General features: G+C 36.9%; 1 protein-coding gene across 1 annotated transcript in view; it reads left to right on the forward strand.

Annotated features, from left to right (window-relative positions):
• Positions 1 to 16,903, forward strand: part of LOC149795158 (NACHT domain- and WD repeat-containing protein 1-like) — a 73,048-nt gene that overhangs the window by 50,831 nt on the left and 5,314 nt on the right. The window contains 4 exon segments of the mRNA XM_089963763.1: positions 160 to 373; positions 7,791 to 7,947; positions 8,894 to 9,062; positions 10,283 to 10,441. Of these exon segments, the coding sequence (XP_089819889.1) occupies positions 160 to 373; positions 7,791 to 7,947; positions 8,894 to 9,062; positions 10,283 to 10,441 (699 nt within the window).

Genomic DNA, 16,903 nt, shown 5'->3' on the forward strand with positions numbered 1-16,903 from the left:
TCACATAATTTTCCTTATTATGTAAAGAAAACATTTTCATCAACCCATTTCGTACAAAGACAGTGTGCAATATTTTAGTCAGGTAATGAAGGTTTGTCTGAGTCCTGGCAAAAAAGAACTCTATGTTAAATTGTCATACGCATTTGAAATCCATTGCAGGAAAAAAGAAACCTTTCAAGGACAAGAATGGTGATAAAAGTGAAGACAGACACGTTAGTCAACAGCCGCTGAAGTTTGAGAACTTCTTCAATCTTCGGAAGCTTAACAATCTTCCCTACCACAGAATCAAAGCAGGACAGTCAGACCTCCTAAAGAAGGAATGTCTCGCAAACTTTGATTTCCTTGTCAGCAAGCTACAAGCAACAGGCTTCTGGTTTGCATACAATATATGTTTAAAGTAAAATGAACCCCTCATGCAAACAGTTGTGAAGAAATAGGGGCGTTATTGGAGTAAAGCCGGAGGCTGAACATGTATGCATATCATGTTACTTTGTCATTGGCGTGAAAAGAAAAGGAAACTTTATTATCAGTCACATGATGTGTCACCTGAAGTATCCTATATAAACAAGCCACCCGCACGAGGTATCTCATAGTTTAAGGTGAAGTGATTTGTTCTTATATAAGACAGGGAGGGAAAACCCCACTGTAGTAAAACCTCAACTTGCAACAAAGAATGGGTGGGTGCATACATGCTCAGTCTCCGGCTTCCTCCAATAATGCCCCTCATCCTTCATAAATGCTTGGATTATTTTCCGTAAAGCCTTCGGCCTTACATGTATACATAGCATCTTTAAATATTGACAACAAAACATCTGATAAAAAACAAATAGGACAAAGGAAACACGTGTCAACCAGTAAATCATAAACAAAAAATATTATTTATATGATATTAAAAACTGCTTCGGTAAACCCTTACTATTAGTCTGAATATCCCATAGAGACAATTTGTGAAATGTTTTTACTGATGTCCAGTATGCTGTTGTCAGTATATCGTACAGAGAACAGCCTTGTCTGAAAGCCAATGATGCTGCAGCAGTTCTGTAAGATGAGCTTTGAATTTAGATGTTTGTATTTCTGTTTGTTCTATAACCATTTTAACCATCTTGCAATAGTACTAGATGTCACAGCTCTATAGGAACAATAATATACCAGAACTTGAGTAGATTTCCAAAGATTTTTAGTCATGTTAAGTATAAATAGCACAAAGCTTCTCATCCTTATACTGTAGTAGTTCCAACTGAAAATCCTCACCTTGTCTTGAAGTTTTGACAAGTCCGAAACATTGAATACTATTGTATCTGCCATACAAGTCATGTTGTGTAAACTCAAAGATGTTAGAGTTTGTACTCTTGGATCTGTAGATAGAGCCATATGAGCAACCAGCTTCATTATTATTAACGTTAAATATACAGTTTCAAAGGAAATAAGGTACACAGATATTTTAAGAATAAGTTTACATCCCAGGTATCAACATATCTTTGTTTTGGTGGACTTTTTTTAAACAGTCCTTCAAAGTATCTATTCATCGACAAAGGGTTGAGGCACCATGCATTATCAAACATTCTCAAAGTAGTAAGTAACATTGCCTTTTGAGTATTAATGACACTATAAGACTTACCTTCATTTACCAAAGAATCTAAGTATGAAATAACTGTTACCTCAGAGACACAAAACAGATTAATTTCACTTTTCTTACACCAAATTTGTTATTTTGTTTCCTTGCCAAATTATATTGTTTAGTTGTTCCTGGTCTCCATGAATTGTTAATGATGTCCACAGCTGTTGTTGGAAGTCCTTGGTTTCTGAACAATCTCCAGATACAGTCACTGAGATTAAAGATAGCGTCTTCCATAGAGGATGAGTTTGACCAATATGTGGAAGAAGCAGTATATTTTTGTGTCTTGGAATTCTAATTAGAAGAGAAATTAAACATGACAAGAGCAAAGGAAACCAGGATTATGATGTCCAATGTGAAACAATTAAAAGTGCTTTCTTCCTTAACTGACAGTTTAATCTAGATGCAAAAAGATCTATGTCTGGGACAAAAGTATGTGCACAAAATCTTTAAAAAAATTATTTCTTTAGCAGACATTCAGTGGAAACATAAAATATCCTTGACAGATAATGTGCCTGTATATTATATTTGCCAGCAATATAGACTGCAGATATGAATATTTTCCTTTCCAATCACCATTCTGGTTAGCTGATCCAATTGAATCGATGCCATTCCACCCATATTATTAATATAAGAAATAGCACATATGTTGTCAGACTGAATCTCAATATGGACATTTTTGTTATCTGAATAAAACGTTTGTAAGGCATAAGAAATTGCTAACAGCTGTAGGTAATTTATGAAAAAGAAAATGATCTCTCTCTTGTCCCATCTACCAGAGACTGATCTATTTGAATCAAGTGCATAAGCTCCCCACACTAAGAGTTATGCATCAGTTTGAATAGTAAAAGCAATCTTGTATTGTCTGATAGATTTCCCATTAATGTTTGCAACATTTAGATACCACCATTTAAGTTCCTGAATACTTTGTGGAGAGAACTGTACTGTACTATACAAATTTATGTTTTTTTTACTAATGCCTTTTATTTTATCATGTTCCAAATACCTGTAGTGCATTGGGGCTTCAAGGATTGCACAAAAGGCATAAGCATGCCAGTTAATTATTCCAACTCTCGTGCTCTAACATGCTTTCTATCAATGAGCTTCTTGGCAAAAACATGAATCTTTTCCACTTTCTCCTCAGTAAGAAAAACCTTAAACTATACAGAATCTGAAACAAAACCAAAAAAAAACAAAAAAAAAACAACAAAAAAAAAAACGACGGAATAAGCACTGATGTTTCGAGATTGATAGTGAACCTAAGAGATTTTTATGTCTCAATCATAGTCCATGTGTTATGCAAGCAAATGTAACTATCACCATCCAACTTCAACGAGTCATCAAAATAATAGGAACACCTAATGCGCTGCTGCCTAACCCAAGCATACATGGGTTTTAGGGTCTTAGTGAAAACTCTTGGAGAAGAGAAAAGCCCAGAAGGTAAACATACAAACTGAAAAAGATGACCGTTCCAAGTAAACGTTTGAAACTTCTGATAATCAGTATGTATTGGAATACTAAAATATACATCCTTTATATCAATAGAAGTAAATAAATCATTTGTATTTCTCTGGATGGGATCTAAAACATTTTGAAATGTTTCTTGCTTGACAAAGTTTATAATGAACAAATTTATTGAACTGTTTCAGGTTACTATCTAGCAGAAATTTTTCCATTAGGTTTGGGAACAATAAAAATGGTCGAAATTGATTAGTCTCACATGTGGATGGAACTATAGTTCCTATGTGTAGACGTTTAGTGATTTCATTGGATATAATGGTTCTCTGCTCATTCGAAAAGGAAATTTCGTTGGAAAAAGGACTGGAAAGGCATGGAATTAAACTATTTGATACCCCGAAACGTTTTGTAAAATCCACGGATCACAAGTAAAATTATTCCATGTAGCAATACAGCGTTTAAGTTTTCCCACAGAAGTGATCTCTATAGATTTTAATATGTGGGTTCGTTTGGGGACTAATATAGCATGTCTCCTTCCTCTAATGGAATTTTGGTATTGATACCTGTACGTATTGTGAGCCTTAGCTCCACCGTCTCTATTGAAACCTCAGTGAATGTGGACACAATTTTCCTTCGCAAGTGCAAACACAGTGTCACATCTTTTAGCTTCCTTGGCCAGATCGTCGCCAAAAAGCATGGACGTTATGGGGGTATGAATATTACAAAGATTGGAATAGTTTTCTTATCAGATTTGGTTGAATCATATACCTCCCTCTAAAGGAGACATGATATTGCACCTGACCCATAAGGGTAATAGCATCTGAAATTATGATCTTTGCTTTTTCATTAGTGGCAATCTGAGACATTAGTAATTCTGCTAATTGGACAATTGACATAATGCCCGCAGTAACAAGATTTTGTTTATCCCTAAAGGCTTTGCCGTAAGAGTGAACTCGTCTGCTATGGTCATTCCAAATTTCTTGATTGACAAGTGTGGAACCCAACTTATCAGTTTTCTGTCATCTTGTATTTCTGTACAATTTCATCTGGTACACATAAAGAAGTGCATGCAATTATTAATCAGCTCTGCTAAGGATTTATGTATTGACTCTCCTTTTTGTGGAGTTTTCAGTTTGGGTAACTGCCACATATTATCATCATTGGTAGTAGAAAAACAGTTGTAATTAAGATGCAAAGCATCAAACAATGCCCCTTTTATTTTTCCACTCAAAGAAATTTACTTCAGTGGTCTACTTATATCACCCTCTGCTGGGGAAACATCAACATCGCTATATGGCCCTTCATTTTCAATTTCTACATATATTTCAGGTAAGCTTTCACTAAAAAGGGCATCACTTTCATTTCATTTAGGCCCAGTTTTTCTTCAAAAGCTAGATAATTTTCTGACATGTTATTTTTTGTCTATGAGACTGGACATCCTCGACTGTCCGACATATTTTGCTTGTTTAGTAGCCATAACAGGCTTGCGTTGTGCCACTTTCTGAACTTTAGTCATAACAGACTTAAATTTTTCTCTTTCTTTTTTTGTGGCTTCTTAACTCCGCTCTATTTTGAGGAATTGCCTTAACTCCGTAAAAGGCTGCAATATTCTCAGGCCCAAACCCGAATATTCCGAGTCGGCTTCGAGGTCAGTAATTGAGAGGACTTTGACCTCTTCAGTAGTCATGACAAATAAACAAAAAGAAACTTTGACAAATAACACATATAGCTTGGACTACGTACTAAGCTGGCTACAGAACCACCTAAGTACGTTTTTTTGGAGTGTGATATCCCTGATTGGTCTTTTCAGACCATTTATTAGGCCCTCTGCCCTACTTATGGTTGCCATGTGTGCTATATCTATTGATTAGTTTATTGTTTCTATTTATTTATATATTTAATCTTTATATGAATTTCTTTATGCATACTTTTTATTTTATTTTTTGCTTTTTGTTTGTTTTGTTTATATATTTTTGATTGAAAATCTATTCAAGGCATTCATCATCGTCTAGTAGATATGTTTCGCTCATTTTTTCTCTTGTTCTCTTTTTCGTCTCTTTTGTGCCCTTAGTATGCGTCTATCCCTGTCTACTTCTTTTATCTCTTCATCTATTGAGGTTGTTAGCTTGGGTTCGAGTGTTTTTGTCTCTGTTGGTGTTATCGTTGTAGTTGGCTGTGTATCCATTATATATTCTAGGCATTCGTCATAGTCTTCAAGGTACTTTTCTATCTGTTCGTCTGTCAGACTCGATTATTCTGATTGTTCTGGTCCAACTGATTTTTTTTTTCTTCTTCTGTTTCTGTTGAGGTTGTAATTTTCACTTTACTCCACTGTATGTCTCCTGGTTCCTTTTCTGGCCTTGTTTTTGTTCTGTTTTTGTTTTCCTTGATCTGTGTTTTCCTTCTTATTAATCAACTGTATATGTGTCTTTGTTTTTCCCCCATCCTTTGTTTCTGTTCTTGGACCTCGTTTCCTTGTTGTTTCTGTTTTTCATGTTGTTGAATTTGCTGGACTTGCTTTGGTTCTAGTTGGTGTTGTAATTGTTGCTCTCTTTGTTTGTGTTTTGAGCACTGATTTTGTTGTTTTTATTTTGTTGTTTTTCCCGCTTTATCTCCTGGTTCTGATTGTGGTGCTGTTGTTGAAATTGAAGTTTTCCATTCTGTTGCTTTTGCTGTTCCTTTTGGTTTTGTTTTGGTCTTTGTTTTTCCTCATGTTGTTGTTTCTGTTTTGCTACCTCTTGTTTCTGATTTACTTGTTGATGTTGTTGCTGTTGCTTTTGTCCAGGCAGTTGTTGTTTTTCATTTTGTTCTTGGTTTTTCCATTAGCTGTCCTGTTGCCTACTCCTTTTTTGAAAAAATTCTAGTATTGCAGTATACGTTTGGTTATTTTCATTACTCCCTGTATGTCTCTCTGCACGGCTTGTGTTGGACATTTATGAGGAGTGTGCTCCGTCTCCCCACAGCTGCTACACTTTCTGTGGCATATAAATCCTTTATACCAACCATGCTTTTGTATTAAAAAAATCCATGTAGACAGAAGGCCCTTTTAATTCCTCTGAGTTTGGTATTTCAAATACTCAAATTCCGTTGTATATTGCAAATTCTGGGATGGTCGCCAATCTTGATGTTTCCATCTTTATTCCAAATTTGCTTTCAAAGCGGTTATCTGTATCGTCTAAAGGTATTTCCATAGGAATTTTGGATAAATGTAATTCTCCTGTTTGCGTTTTGATCTTTTTAGGAGTGTACCGGTTCTTTTACTACGACCGTCTCTCAAGAAATGGTTATTTCGCCATATGGTAAGACCAGCAAATTCATACTGGATCTAATAATGTATCCATCGTATTCTTTCCTGTTTGTCGAGTAGATTCGTTGTAAGATGTCTGTGTTTTTATTTTCAGAGCTATTATTACAGTAGATGTTACATGTATTCTTTCTCTTGGTATATTTCCCATGTCTAATTCGTTGGTGCCCGCCTTATAGGAACACTCCAGGAATGACCCTTCTTTTTTTCTCAATCCTCTTTGTCTTGAAATATTTATCCAATTTTTTAACTACGTTGTGGCAGCCGTCATATTTTCTTGCTTTCTTCCGCTCTTGCTCGTGTGTCAAGTTCACTTTGTTCTTTGTATTATATAGTTATATACTTGCGTATACTATTCCATAGATTTCTTCACATCACTCGTGAAATTGTCTATTTTGTTTTAACGTTATGTTTCAATGTTCATGATTCTATTCCAAACTTGTTGAAGTTATGCACTCTTACGAGCAGCCCCGGTGGACTTTAGTGCTGTTTGCTTTGTACATGCCATTGCCGATGATAAAGAAACACTGTACTTTTCAAGAAGAAGTATCATAATTATCACCTAAATACGCGCTTCTTATTGTACTTACCGCTAAATACTAAGGTATGCATGTTCATTGCATCAATAAGTATAATGCTTATTCTAATTCTGAACCCACGAAAGAATCTATTAACTTTCATGTCCTTTATGAAGTTAATCATTGGTTTTCCAACACAGCACACGTTCCTATACAGTGGGTGTTTAAATGTGCCTGGTGAAACATTTCATAATTAATTAAAAGCTTCCAAGCAATGAATTTGTCAAAGATTCGTTTATAAGCATAAAGTGGAGTGGTTGGTCTCTTTATGCAACAAATACTGATGAAATCCGCCATGTATATACGTTACCTAGAGACTCGTGATGAGGAATGCTATTATACGTTTTAATCTCTAGTTCATTTTGACACTTAATGAAGTTTTTACAATATGTATATATGTCAGAGTTTTCATAGGTACACATGGTTGCTTAAAGTAGTATATTTTTGGAGAACACAAGAATGTACATTAGCGGACCTTCTAATAGTCTTCGTATATATCAAGACGTAAAAAATCAAAACCTGGACCATAAAGATGATATAATGGAATTGGAGCTTTGTGCATCTCAGTATCAGGCCCCATTCTAACTGATTCAAATGGTGTAATCTAACAATTATCACTAGAGATGATGTCGCAAATAAATCAAGTTCCACATTAAATGTTATACTACTAGACTCTAGTAAGCCCTGTTGCGTGGGTGTTTTATTATCCTAGTCTTAGAATATAATTTCATATTCATCATTGGAATGTAACTTCTGTGAGTTAAATTTGTCCAACATTTATGTGTCATTAGACTTTGCTATCCAATCAATGCACGTTTTCTTTATTCACACACAGGAATGTAAACGATGACTTCATACTGGCAAGGAAGTTACTCCCAAAGGATGAAACAATAGAAATGATCCACGAGACTCTACAGATATCACAGAAAGCTCTTTATTACGATCCCTGTCAACTGCCATCACAGATGCTGTGCAGAATGGAAAGAAACTCAGTAAGACCTAAGAGTTATTGTTGTCTATCTTCAAATCTTAGCAGTTGTTGTAGAATTGTATGTTAGCGTTAACCATAAATTGCACTATAGTCGAATATGGTCCAGTGTGAAAGACATTGGAATAAAGTAAAGGAATATTGATGCTAACAATATCAGTGTCACCGTGGCTGAATTATCAGTACAACTGTAAATGTTTCACTTTCCATCGCACCATCTTCTGCAGTTTATCATTGTTTTCTCTACTTCATACTGAGAGTATCACTGCATCTTTTCGTTTATCTACCGTTGTCTATTTTGCTTTCTTCTTTCATTTATTCTCCAGCTCCTCTTATGTAAATGCAATGAGTCTCCCAGCTCTTAAATTTTTGTCTCTCATAGTACCTCCATCTTTTCATTTACTGTTCGATTTCCTTTAGTCTTGTTATCTCTCCTGATCTGCTTTCCAAGTGATTTCCCTTTTTTATCTTTCCCGCAGAGATTGTATTCACTCCATCTCTGCTTGGTATCTTTCACTTTCACATTTTAAAGTTCTTTTCTTCCCATTGACCTCTTCCATTTCTGTAACTCTTGTTTTCTAGCTGTTCATATTTCTCTTCACTTTATGCGCCTATCTATTAATCACCATTTCCTCTTTCTTCTGGAGAAATTCTGTTACAGCTGCTCTTATATTCTTTCTTTTTCGTATTAGTCTCTTTACAGTGTTTCATGCAATCGCCTTATTTTAAATCATATTTATTCTTCCAAAGACAGACCCATTCTCCATTGTCTCTCCTCTCCTTCTATTCTGTGGTTTTGTATATCTATTCTCTTTTTCGTGCCTTATTTCTTCTTTCTCTTGTACTACCCATCTATTTTGTCTAAGTTGTTTCTTCTTCCACCATGAATATGTTTTACTCCTTTTCACTCTGTTTTATGATGGAACCAGTTCAAATTGTTTTTACTATAGAAAACTGAGGATTTCCTGAGGCAGTGCAAAACATGTCCTTTTCCCTACCTTATTCCGGACAAGGATATCTTACTAAGACCGGGAGGTCAGCTTGTGTATTCATTGGCTGTCCACAAAGGCGAAATTCATACGATGGATGTCACAGCTGATGGACAAATTGCTGTAACGGGTAATTCAGCCTTTCTACTTCCTATTTTCTTGAATTCAGATAATGCACTCCCATCCCGAGGAAATTTCATTTGTCTAGGATCCTACTCCACATTTAAAATTCAGCAAAAGACAATCTAACATGTAATGTGATTAAAGGATTATTCCTGATGAAATATATGTTTTGGTATAGCTATATTTGTGAGTGGATGTTATAGTGTTAATCATTCCATCAAAACTTATGTTTATCCTTATATTTTAATGTACCTGGAGTCGTCTCAAATATCAGAAAATTTGTTCTGTTAAGTTACTTATTTGACATAAATTGGATTATAAAATGGCCGAGTTACTTATTTGACATAAATTGGATTATAAAACGGACGAGTGACTTATTTGACATAAATTGGATTATAAAATGGCCGAGAGCTTAATATTTATAAAACCTATTTTATGTATGTTTGATTTCTTTCCGTAAAATGCGATTGAATTCAAGAATATTGTTCAAAGTATGATATATAGGCAGATCACACGTAACCTTTGAATGGATTTATGGTTTTGTTATAAGAAAAAGTCTACAAAAATTTCTCGTAAGAGGAAGATATTTAAAAACCATTTGATTTGTTGTATTATGGAGCCTTTTCAAACAAATAATTTTCAGTTACTATTTTTATAAATATGATTATTGCTACTGTTGTTTACTTTTCATCCACTTTCTTCTGCCTTTGAACATCTACTTCTCCTCATTTTCTTTTTCTCGTTTGCTTTTACTCTTCATCTGAAGAAATACCAAACAATCTGAAATATCTGGGTTTTTCATTGAAACTCTGTTAGTTGGCTGTAGCGTCCATCACCTTGTTTATCTAGCATTGTCAAATTTGTTTTATGATCTATTGTTTGAAAAATATTCCCAGAAATCAAAATAATAAGCATCTTCCAAAACACAATTCCAGAAGTATCACATTCATGATCTATCTATCTATCTATCTATCTATCTATCTATCTATCTATATATATATATATATATATATATATATATATATATATATATATATATATATATATATATATATATATATATATATATATATATATATATATATATATATCTATCTATCTATCTATATATATATATATATATATATATATATATATATCTTTTTCTTCATCATCATCATCACCATCATCATCATCTTATTATTATTATTATTATTATTATTATTATTATTATTATTAACTTGTCAGCTGGAGAGGATGAAACTGTATGTCTTTGGGACACGGTGCATGGGAGATATATCCTGAAGTTTGAATGCATAGGTGTTGCGAGTGCCCGCTTCTGTGCTGGGGATAAATATTTGGTCTGTGAGGAGAAGAAATTGTTCCCCATTCGAGAAGTCCAAACAGGTATTATGGGCCTTGTATTGGAATATCATAATTCTAAGTGAAATCATTAAAGAGTACAGTGCAATTTGTCGTAATATAATGGCTATGAACGATATGAATTTGATATAATATATCAACATCGTACAGAAGGATAGTTGTCAATCTCAGAAACTTCAACTGTTGAAAATCTTGTATTACACAATCTAAAATGTATGGGATGGTGGACAGGTGGACCATAACTGAAATCGCTCACTCACCCAACACTCATGTACCTCTAGCTGGACTGACTGACAGGTGAACTGCATATATGATACATTAAAGCATAAGAAGAACTAATAGAGAGGTAGTCTCAAACTCTTTAATCAACTATTTAGCATTATAAAACAGTACATAAGTATACATATTTGGCATTCCTTGGGTCTCACCCTCCGCTGCATGAGGTTGGTTATGGTAAGATGGTAGAGAAGCATGCAGTAACTATGAGGCGGAATCGCAAGTCTAACTGATGTCAGGGCCAAATGGCCAACATGCCCTGTCCTTGAGGCAGAATTGCCAGTATGACTGATGTCCAGGCAGAATTGCCGATGTTTTGAGGCGGACTCGCCAGTATGACTGACTGACATACCTGTTAGGGCAGAATTGCTGCTGTACTTAGGCAAAGTCGCAACAAATTGTTATGTCTGTAAGTCGAATGGATTGGGGACAGAATGCCCAAACGACGCTGCATGCCGAGAATGTAAGTGTAGTAGTATGCAGTAGTATGAAGTGGAGAGCCCAAATGAACGGATATACATGGTCAAAAAGTACCTGGAGTTCTATTAAAATAAGAATGAAAATCACAATCAATATAAGCAATTATGTATATAAAAATGAATCATTACCATATTAAGAATTATACGACTGTGAATCATCATAAATGAATAATACTGCAAGAACCAGTGCCAAGTTATCACTGTTCCGGGGTCCATGCCTGCACACAATGTTATGGTGATACCAAGACTAAATCACATTGTATCTAGATTGGAGTTGTAAACAAGTCTGTGATGCAAGAATATGTAAGAAAGTCATATATGACGAAACTAAGACAACTGTAAACATGTACGTTCTGCACTGCAATGTTCACGGCTTGTTCCCCGTTTGGGGTTGATGCATAAATAAAGTTTTCACAAACCGCCACAAAATCTACTCCACAGACACGCGTACATTCAAGTAGTTCAATAATGAAGTCAGATGCATATAACAGATTGCAGTGCACATTCAGTAAACTGACTGAACTAGAAACCTTCTAGATACACCAAACAACATTATGTAAACACGATGCTAAAAACGCATCCCCATGCCAATGAGTCTGATGATCATGTTCCACAGAACACATTGAACACACTATCGGTGCGAAACACACCTCACTGAGCGACTGAATCGAATGATCACACTGGGTAGAAAACTGAAAACTCCAACGCGCAATGAAATACTTAGTACAATACACAGAATATGCTTACTCCCTTCTCAGAAATAGCTCCATGTAGAGAAGCTGAATGATCACCTCCGAAAGAATACACTGCCACACACGAACTAGCCTAGATTAGAACACACATACAGATGTACTCTATCCCAGAGAAACGTGTAGTTGAAACTGCTCATACGGCGTTACTCGATGAATGGGTAGATCCACACATGGCCTGCTGTGCACGCAGATGGCATCATTCGAGGTCTTGATATAACGTAAGTAAGTGCAACGGCCTAGCGTTTTAACAAGGTGGTCCTCGATCCCAGCACTGTAGTGGCAGCCCCTATCCGAAAGGAGTGCCCATTGAATTTGACTTGTGGATACCCTAGAACGTGCTAAAAAGTGGATTAATACCATTTGTAGTAAATAGCGGGTCCGAAGGTCTGAGACAACCCACCCTGCTGCGGAGCGCTAGTTACTCGTGCATAGCCCTTAAGGGGCAAGTACAGTTAGGCACTGCAAATAGTCTGATCTGCACACCATACCGGAATGGATCGGCCTTTGACGATCTCAACATTTAAGTCCAATTAGAATATCTGCAGCAATAATAAAGTCACTGATATGCAAGTACTCCATAACCATAGTTGACATCACCGTAAAAACGCCACAACGTAAGAAGGCAAAGAAAACTAATGAAGATGCAGCAAGCAGCATACCATCCACCCAGGGACTAAATAAACATTTCTGAAGCAAGGTGCACATGCGCGCCAATATATCAAAAGTGATGGGTAATCTTGCGTTAAGCCCATTATTCTGCAATTTCTTCACGACCCGCAATACCATTTGCAATCTTGGACACTACGAATACGAATAGTCATCAAGGGGGTGATGTATGCCACGTTTGACACATAAATACTTCACACCACACAAATACAGCTTGATATATGCATATCGAATTCCAATACTCTTGAAGCAATATGCCACAAAAGCAACAAGTGCATCCTCATCAATTGGTCCTGAAGGTTGATTACACCTATTATCCCAGCTACCCAACATGACCAAAAAATAACTGAAGGTTTTCCAACCCGATAAATAGACCGTTTGCACCCGTAGGCTATGTGCTGCTTGTAGTAACCTGTACACAGTTTTGTTTAGTAGAGTATCAGTTCCTCTAAGACTGGGCATGAATGAGCAGTTTTTTTCTGCAGTTGGAGCCAGATGCCAGAATGTTTCCATCTGAAAACGAGAGAGCATCTGCAATGAGGTTATCTTTCCCTGGGACATATTCCGCTAGAATTTCACAACAATATAGTGCTAATATCCAAGTTAAACGCCTGAGCAATTTCATTATCATGGGAGACCGACGCTTCATAATTATCTCGACTGTACTGATATTGTCACAATGGAACAAAACTCGTTTTCTCTGTCACATATGGCCCCATATATGGGTTGCAACTACAATGGGGTTAAATTTCCAGGAGGGCCATAGACAACTTGTCTGTGCCTAATACATCCTAATTATCCGGCCACGATCCTTGGAACTATATGCCTAGGAAAAACCCGCCAAATCCAAGACTTGATGCTGCATCAGTAAAGAGCTCAAAATATGTAGCAACAGTAATATTAGAATCCAAGAAAAAAGAAAATCCGTTCCATTGAGCCATAAAGACACTCCACATCTTTAGATACAGTCTACATTCGCTATTAAATTTGCATGATGATTCAATTCGGTGGTGCCTGTTGACAAGGATATTAGATATGATGTGAAAGACCGACCAGGGGCGATCACTGGACACGCATAATGTAAGTGGCCCAACAGACTCAGCAATTCCCTCTTCGTACAAGATTTCCTTTGCTGGAACGTTTTTAGCAGTGGAGCTAATCTGCTGAGCTTAACTTGTGGCAATCTATATTCCATTTTCTCTGAGTCTAGAATTATACCCAAGTATTCCATGACTGGTGACGGTCCTAAAGTCTTGTGGGGAACAACTGGAATAGAAAATGTATTGAAAATCAATCTGATTAATGCCACTGTTCTTTCAGCTGGAAAACCAGACTCATCAATGGACAAAACTCATCCAGTAAATGCAAAACGTATGCTATACCATAATTATGTTGAGCTATCCACGAAATGCTCTGGATAGTGTATCGAAAATCTTAGGACTACTTCTACTACCAAGCACTAACTTTGTGTATAAATAATATTGTTTCCGCCACTTGATACCATACAGAGGCCACAATGTTAGGAGTTTGGGAATTAGCTTGAATGCATCGGTAATTTTCGTCTTACACATATTAGCACCCATTCCTAACTGCACCAGAATGTGAATAGCATCATCTATTTTTACGTACGAGTGAGAAAAAAACATCTATGCTGATTAAGGCATTGACACTTTCATGCTCAAGTGAACAGTGAGGTGCCGACAGATCTACTATAAGTCTGTACTTGCCAGAATATTTGTTTTGTACTACGCACAGGGTGCTAATCCGGAATACAGGAAATGGTGGACTTTCAAAAGGGCCTATGAGGTAATTATTGGAGAGCTCGTACTCAAGTAATACGTCAACCACATCAGTTTGCGATGACGCTGATATCAAATTATTACACTCGAATGAATAAGAAGGCTGATGAGAAAGTTATCTATGAAAACCATAGCAGAGACCATTTATAAGATAATCCACAAATTCTTTATCAGGATGGTGTTGTAATTCTTCTTGCAATCTAGTGATGTTGATTGGTGTGGTTGCCTGAAATGTTACCGCTATATCCTGATTTAGTCATTGAGGTTTTGTAGGTGGCAGTACCTGCTTAGTCCTCAGGTCGCACTTGAGCTGTGAACTAGTTTTTTTGCCAGTCAAGCACACGTGAGCATTACTACAATTTGCTCGGAAACAGCCATTTGTTCCATTGAAATTATTACATATTTCTTTCACTAAGTGTAATATCCTTCTCCGACCTTGTCTATCTACTGTAATCTGTCTATTCACTGATGGGCCATGTCTTGGTTGACTAATTGTTCTCTGCGGAGCAAGGCGAAAGAAGTCTGAATCATGAGCAAAACTCCGACAATGCTAGCATGGAACAACCTTGTAAGCAGAAAAGACATACGCTTGTAGCTTGGGATCAGTTCTACTCCAAACTACTTTTATGTTCATGGAGCTGCAGTAAATGGCTGCTTTTCGCACAGATTCTTCATGGTACTCATACAAAGCTGGGATTCCTTTTGTTAGAGATGCATTTTTATCATCTCTTTTTTTTATAGAGATCCAATTCTTGAGTTCTGGAAGCGAAGGCATCGCATATGATCGCCTTGTACCAACTAAACGTCAATATGAGCTCGCTAATAGTCAAGTTCTTGGAAAGCACTATGATCGAAGACTTGTGTAAAGTTTTAAATTTGACCCAGAACCTGTCCCACCAACTTAATGTCCCACTGACCTGACTGAATATATACTTGCTCTTCAAATTCATGTGGCCTTAGAATGAATTAAAGACAAATTTACGTATTTACCTGCAAAAATCTCCTTCGCATTTGTAAACTGATGGGGTCAATTGGGAAGGGTTGAGATAGGCACGCCATGCTCAGAAAAATTTGTGACAGCCGGAGCGTTACCAGACCTAGTTTCCGTGGCCAACATCGCTGTTGCGAGGGTATGCGACTGTGTCTCATTACAATGATATCCCTTATGGTTGGTCATATTTAACTGGGATTGCATTTTTATCACTGCTGCTTGGAGAGATGATACTGCTTCCAATAGAACGGTATCCATCAAATGAACCTGGTGTATTTGTTGTTGTGGTTGATTATTCTCTCTGGTTCTAGGATCACCACCTTGTTATGGTTGATTATTTTCTCTGGTGCTAGGAGTCCCACCTATCGTGGACGTAGAACAAGGTATTCCTATTGCTCGCGGCTGCGCACTATGTTGACTGGTTCTCGATGCTGAGCGCATGGATGAATGCAAGGGATTAGCTGCATCGGTAGATTTCCGCAGGCTCGCCGCTGGCTGGCTGGCAGAAATACTGAGCCCAGTCTCGTCCAGATAAGTGGGCGAGTCTGTGGGAACTGACTTCATCCCGAGCTGCTGCAAACCCTACCTTCCGGGGGAGTCATAATCCAGGGACCTAACGGCTCGTATTAGGCCGCCATCTTGAATTAGCTTCAAATTTTCCTCGTAAGTCTGTACAAGCTGAATCGTCTTTTAAGAAGCCGGCACAATAATGTTCATTTCACGTATTTTTTAAGAAGTTTGCCCACCGACCAATTTTTTTGGTGACTGAGCATCCCAGTGTTGTCTGATTGTTGCCGCTCTACGACCGTGGTACCCACGAGAAGACGAAAGCTGGTGCAATTTATCCATGATATGCAAGAAGTCAGCAATTGCTCGCAGAACAATGGGGTGATATACATGAAACAAAACACAATGTTTTTAAAGTCGGCAATTGCCCAGCGGAATAAAAGGGTTGTGAAGCAGACTGTGCTTCACGACAACCATTTAGAAGAACCAGGTAACTTGTAAATTGTCGTTGTAATGTAAAGCAGATGAATCCAAATATTAGCGTCACGCCTCGAAATTCAAAACTATATCAACATATATCCAGTTTAGACTATAAATGAGTCGTGACAGACTTTCAAGTTCCAATAGCAAACAACACAGAATAGAATATAATACGAAAACAAAAACAGACCACTTTCGATGATGATCACTTGTAAAGTGAATGACTGCTGTCAGCTACCTCATTGGCTGATCGATAATCCAACTTAGTGTGCGTGTCCAATGAACTGACCTTGAACTGACCCACATCACGGGCCCTGGCTGGACTCCATTCTTTGTGTAAACATCATTTAATTACATTAAACACCTAAATAAGCACGACATGATAACATGTATTTTTATACAAAACAAAGTTGTCAGTTTCAACTAAAAACAGTACTCAACTAAAAACCAGCACTCGAGTAATGAAAAATCAAGTAAATGTTTAAAGAGGCACCTCATGTTTTTTCTCTAGATTTTCTTTCCTCCTTTACATGCTA

Source organism: Sinohyriopsis cumingii, chromosome 7, assembly GCF_028554795.1.
Source record: "Sinohyriopsis cumingii isolate HCF-2022 chromosome 7, ASM2855479v2, whole genome shotgun sequence".
Lineage (NCBI taxonomy): Eukaryota > Metazoa > Mollusca > Bivalvia > Unionida > Unionidae > Sinohyriopsis > Sinohyriopsis cumingii.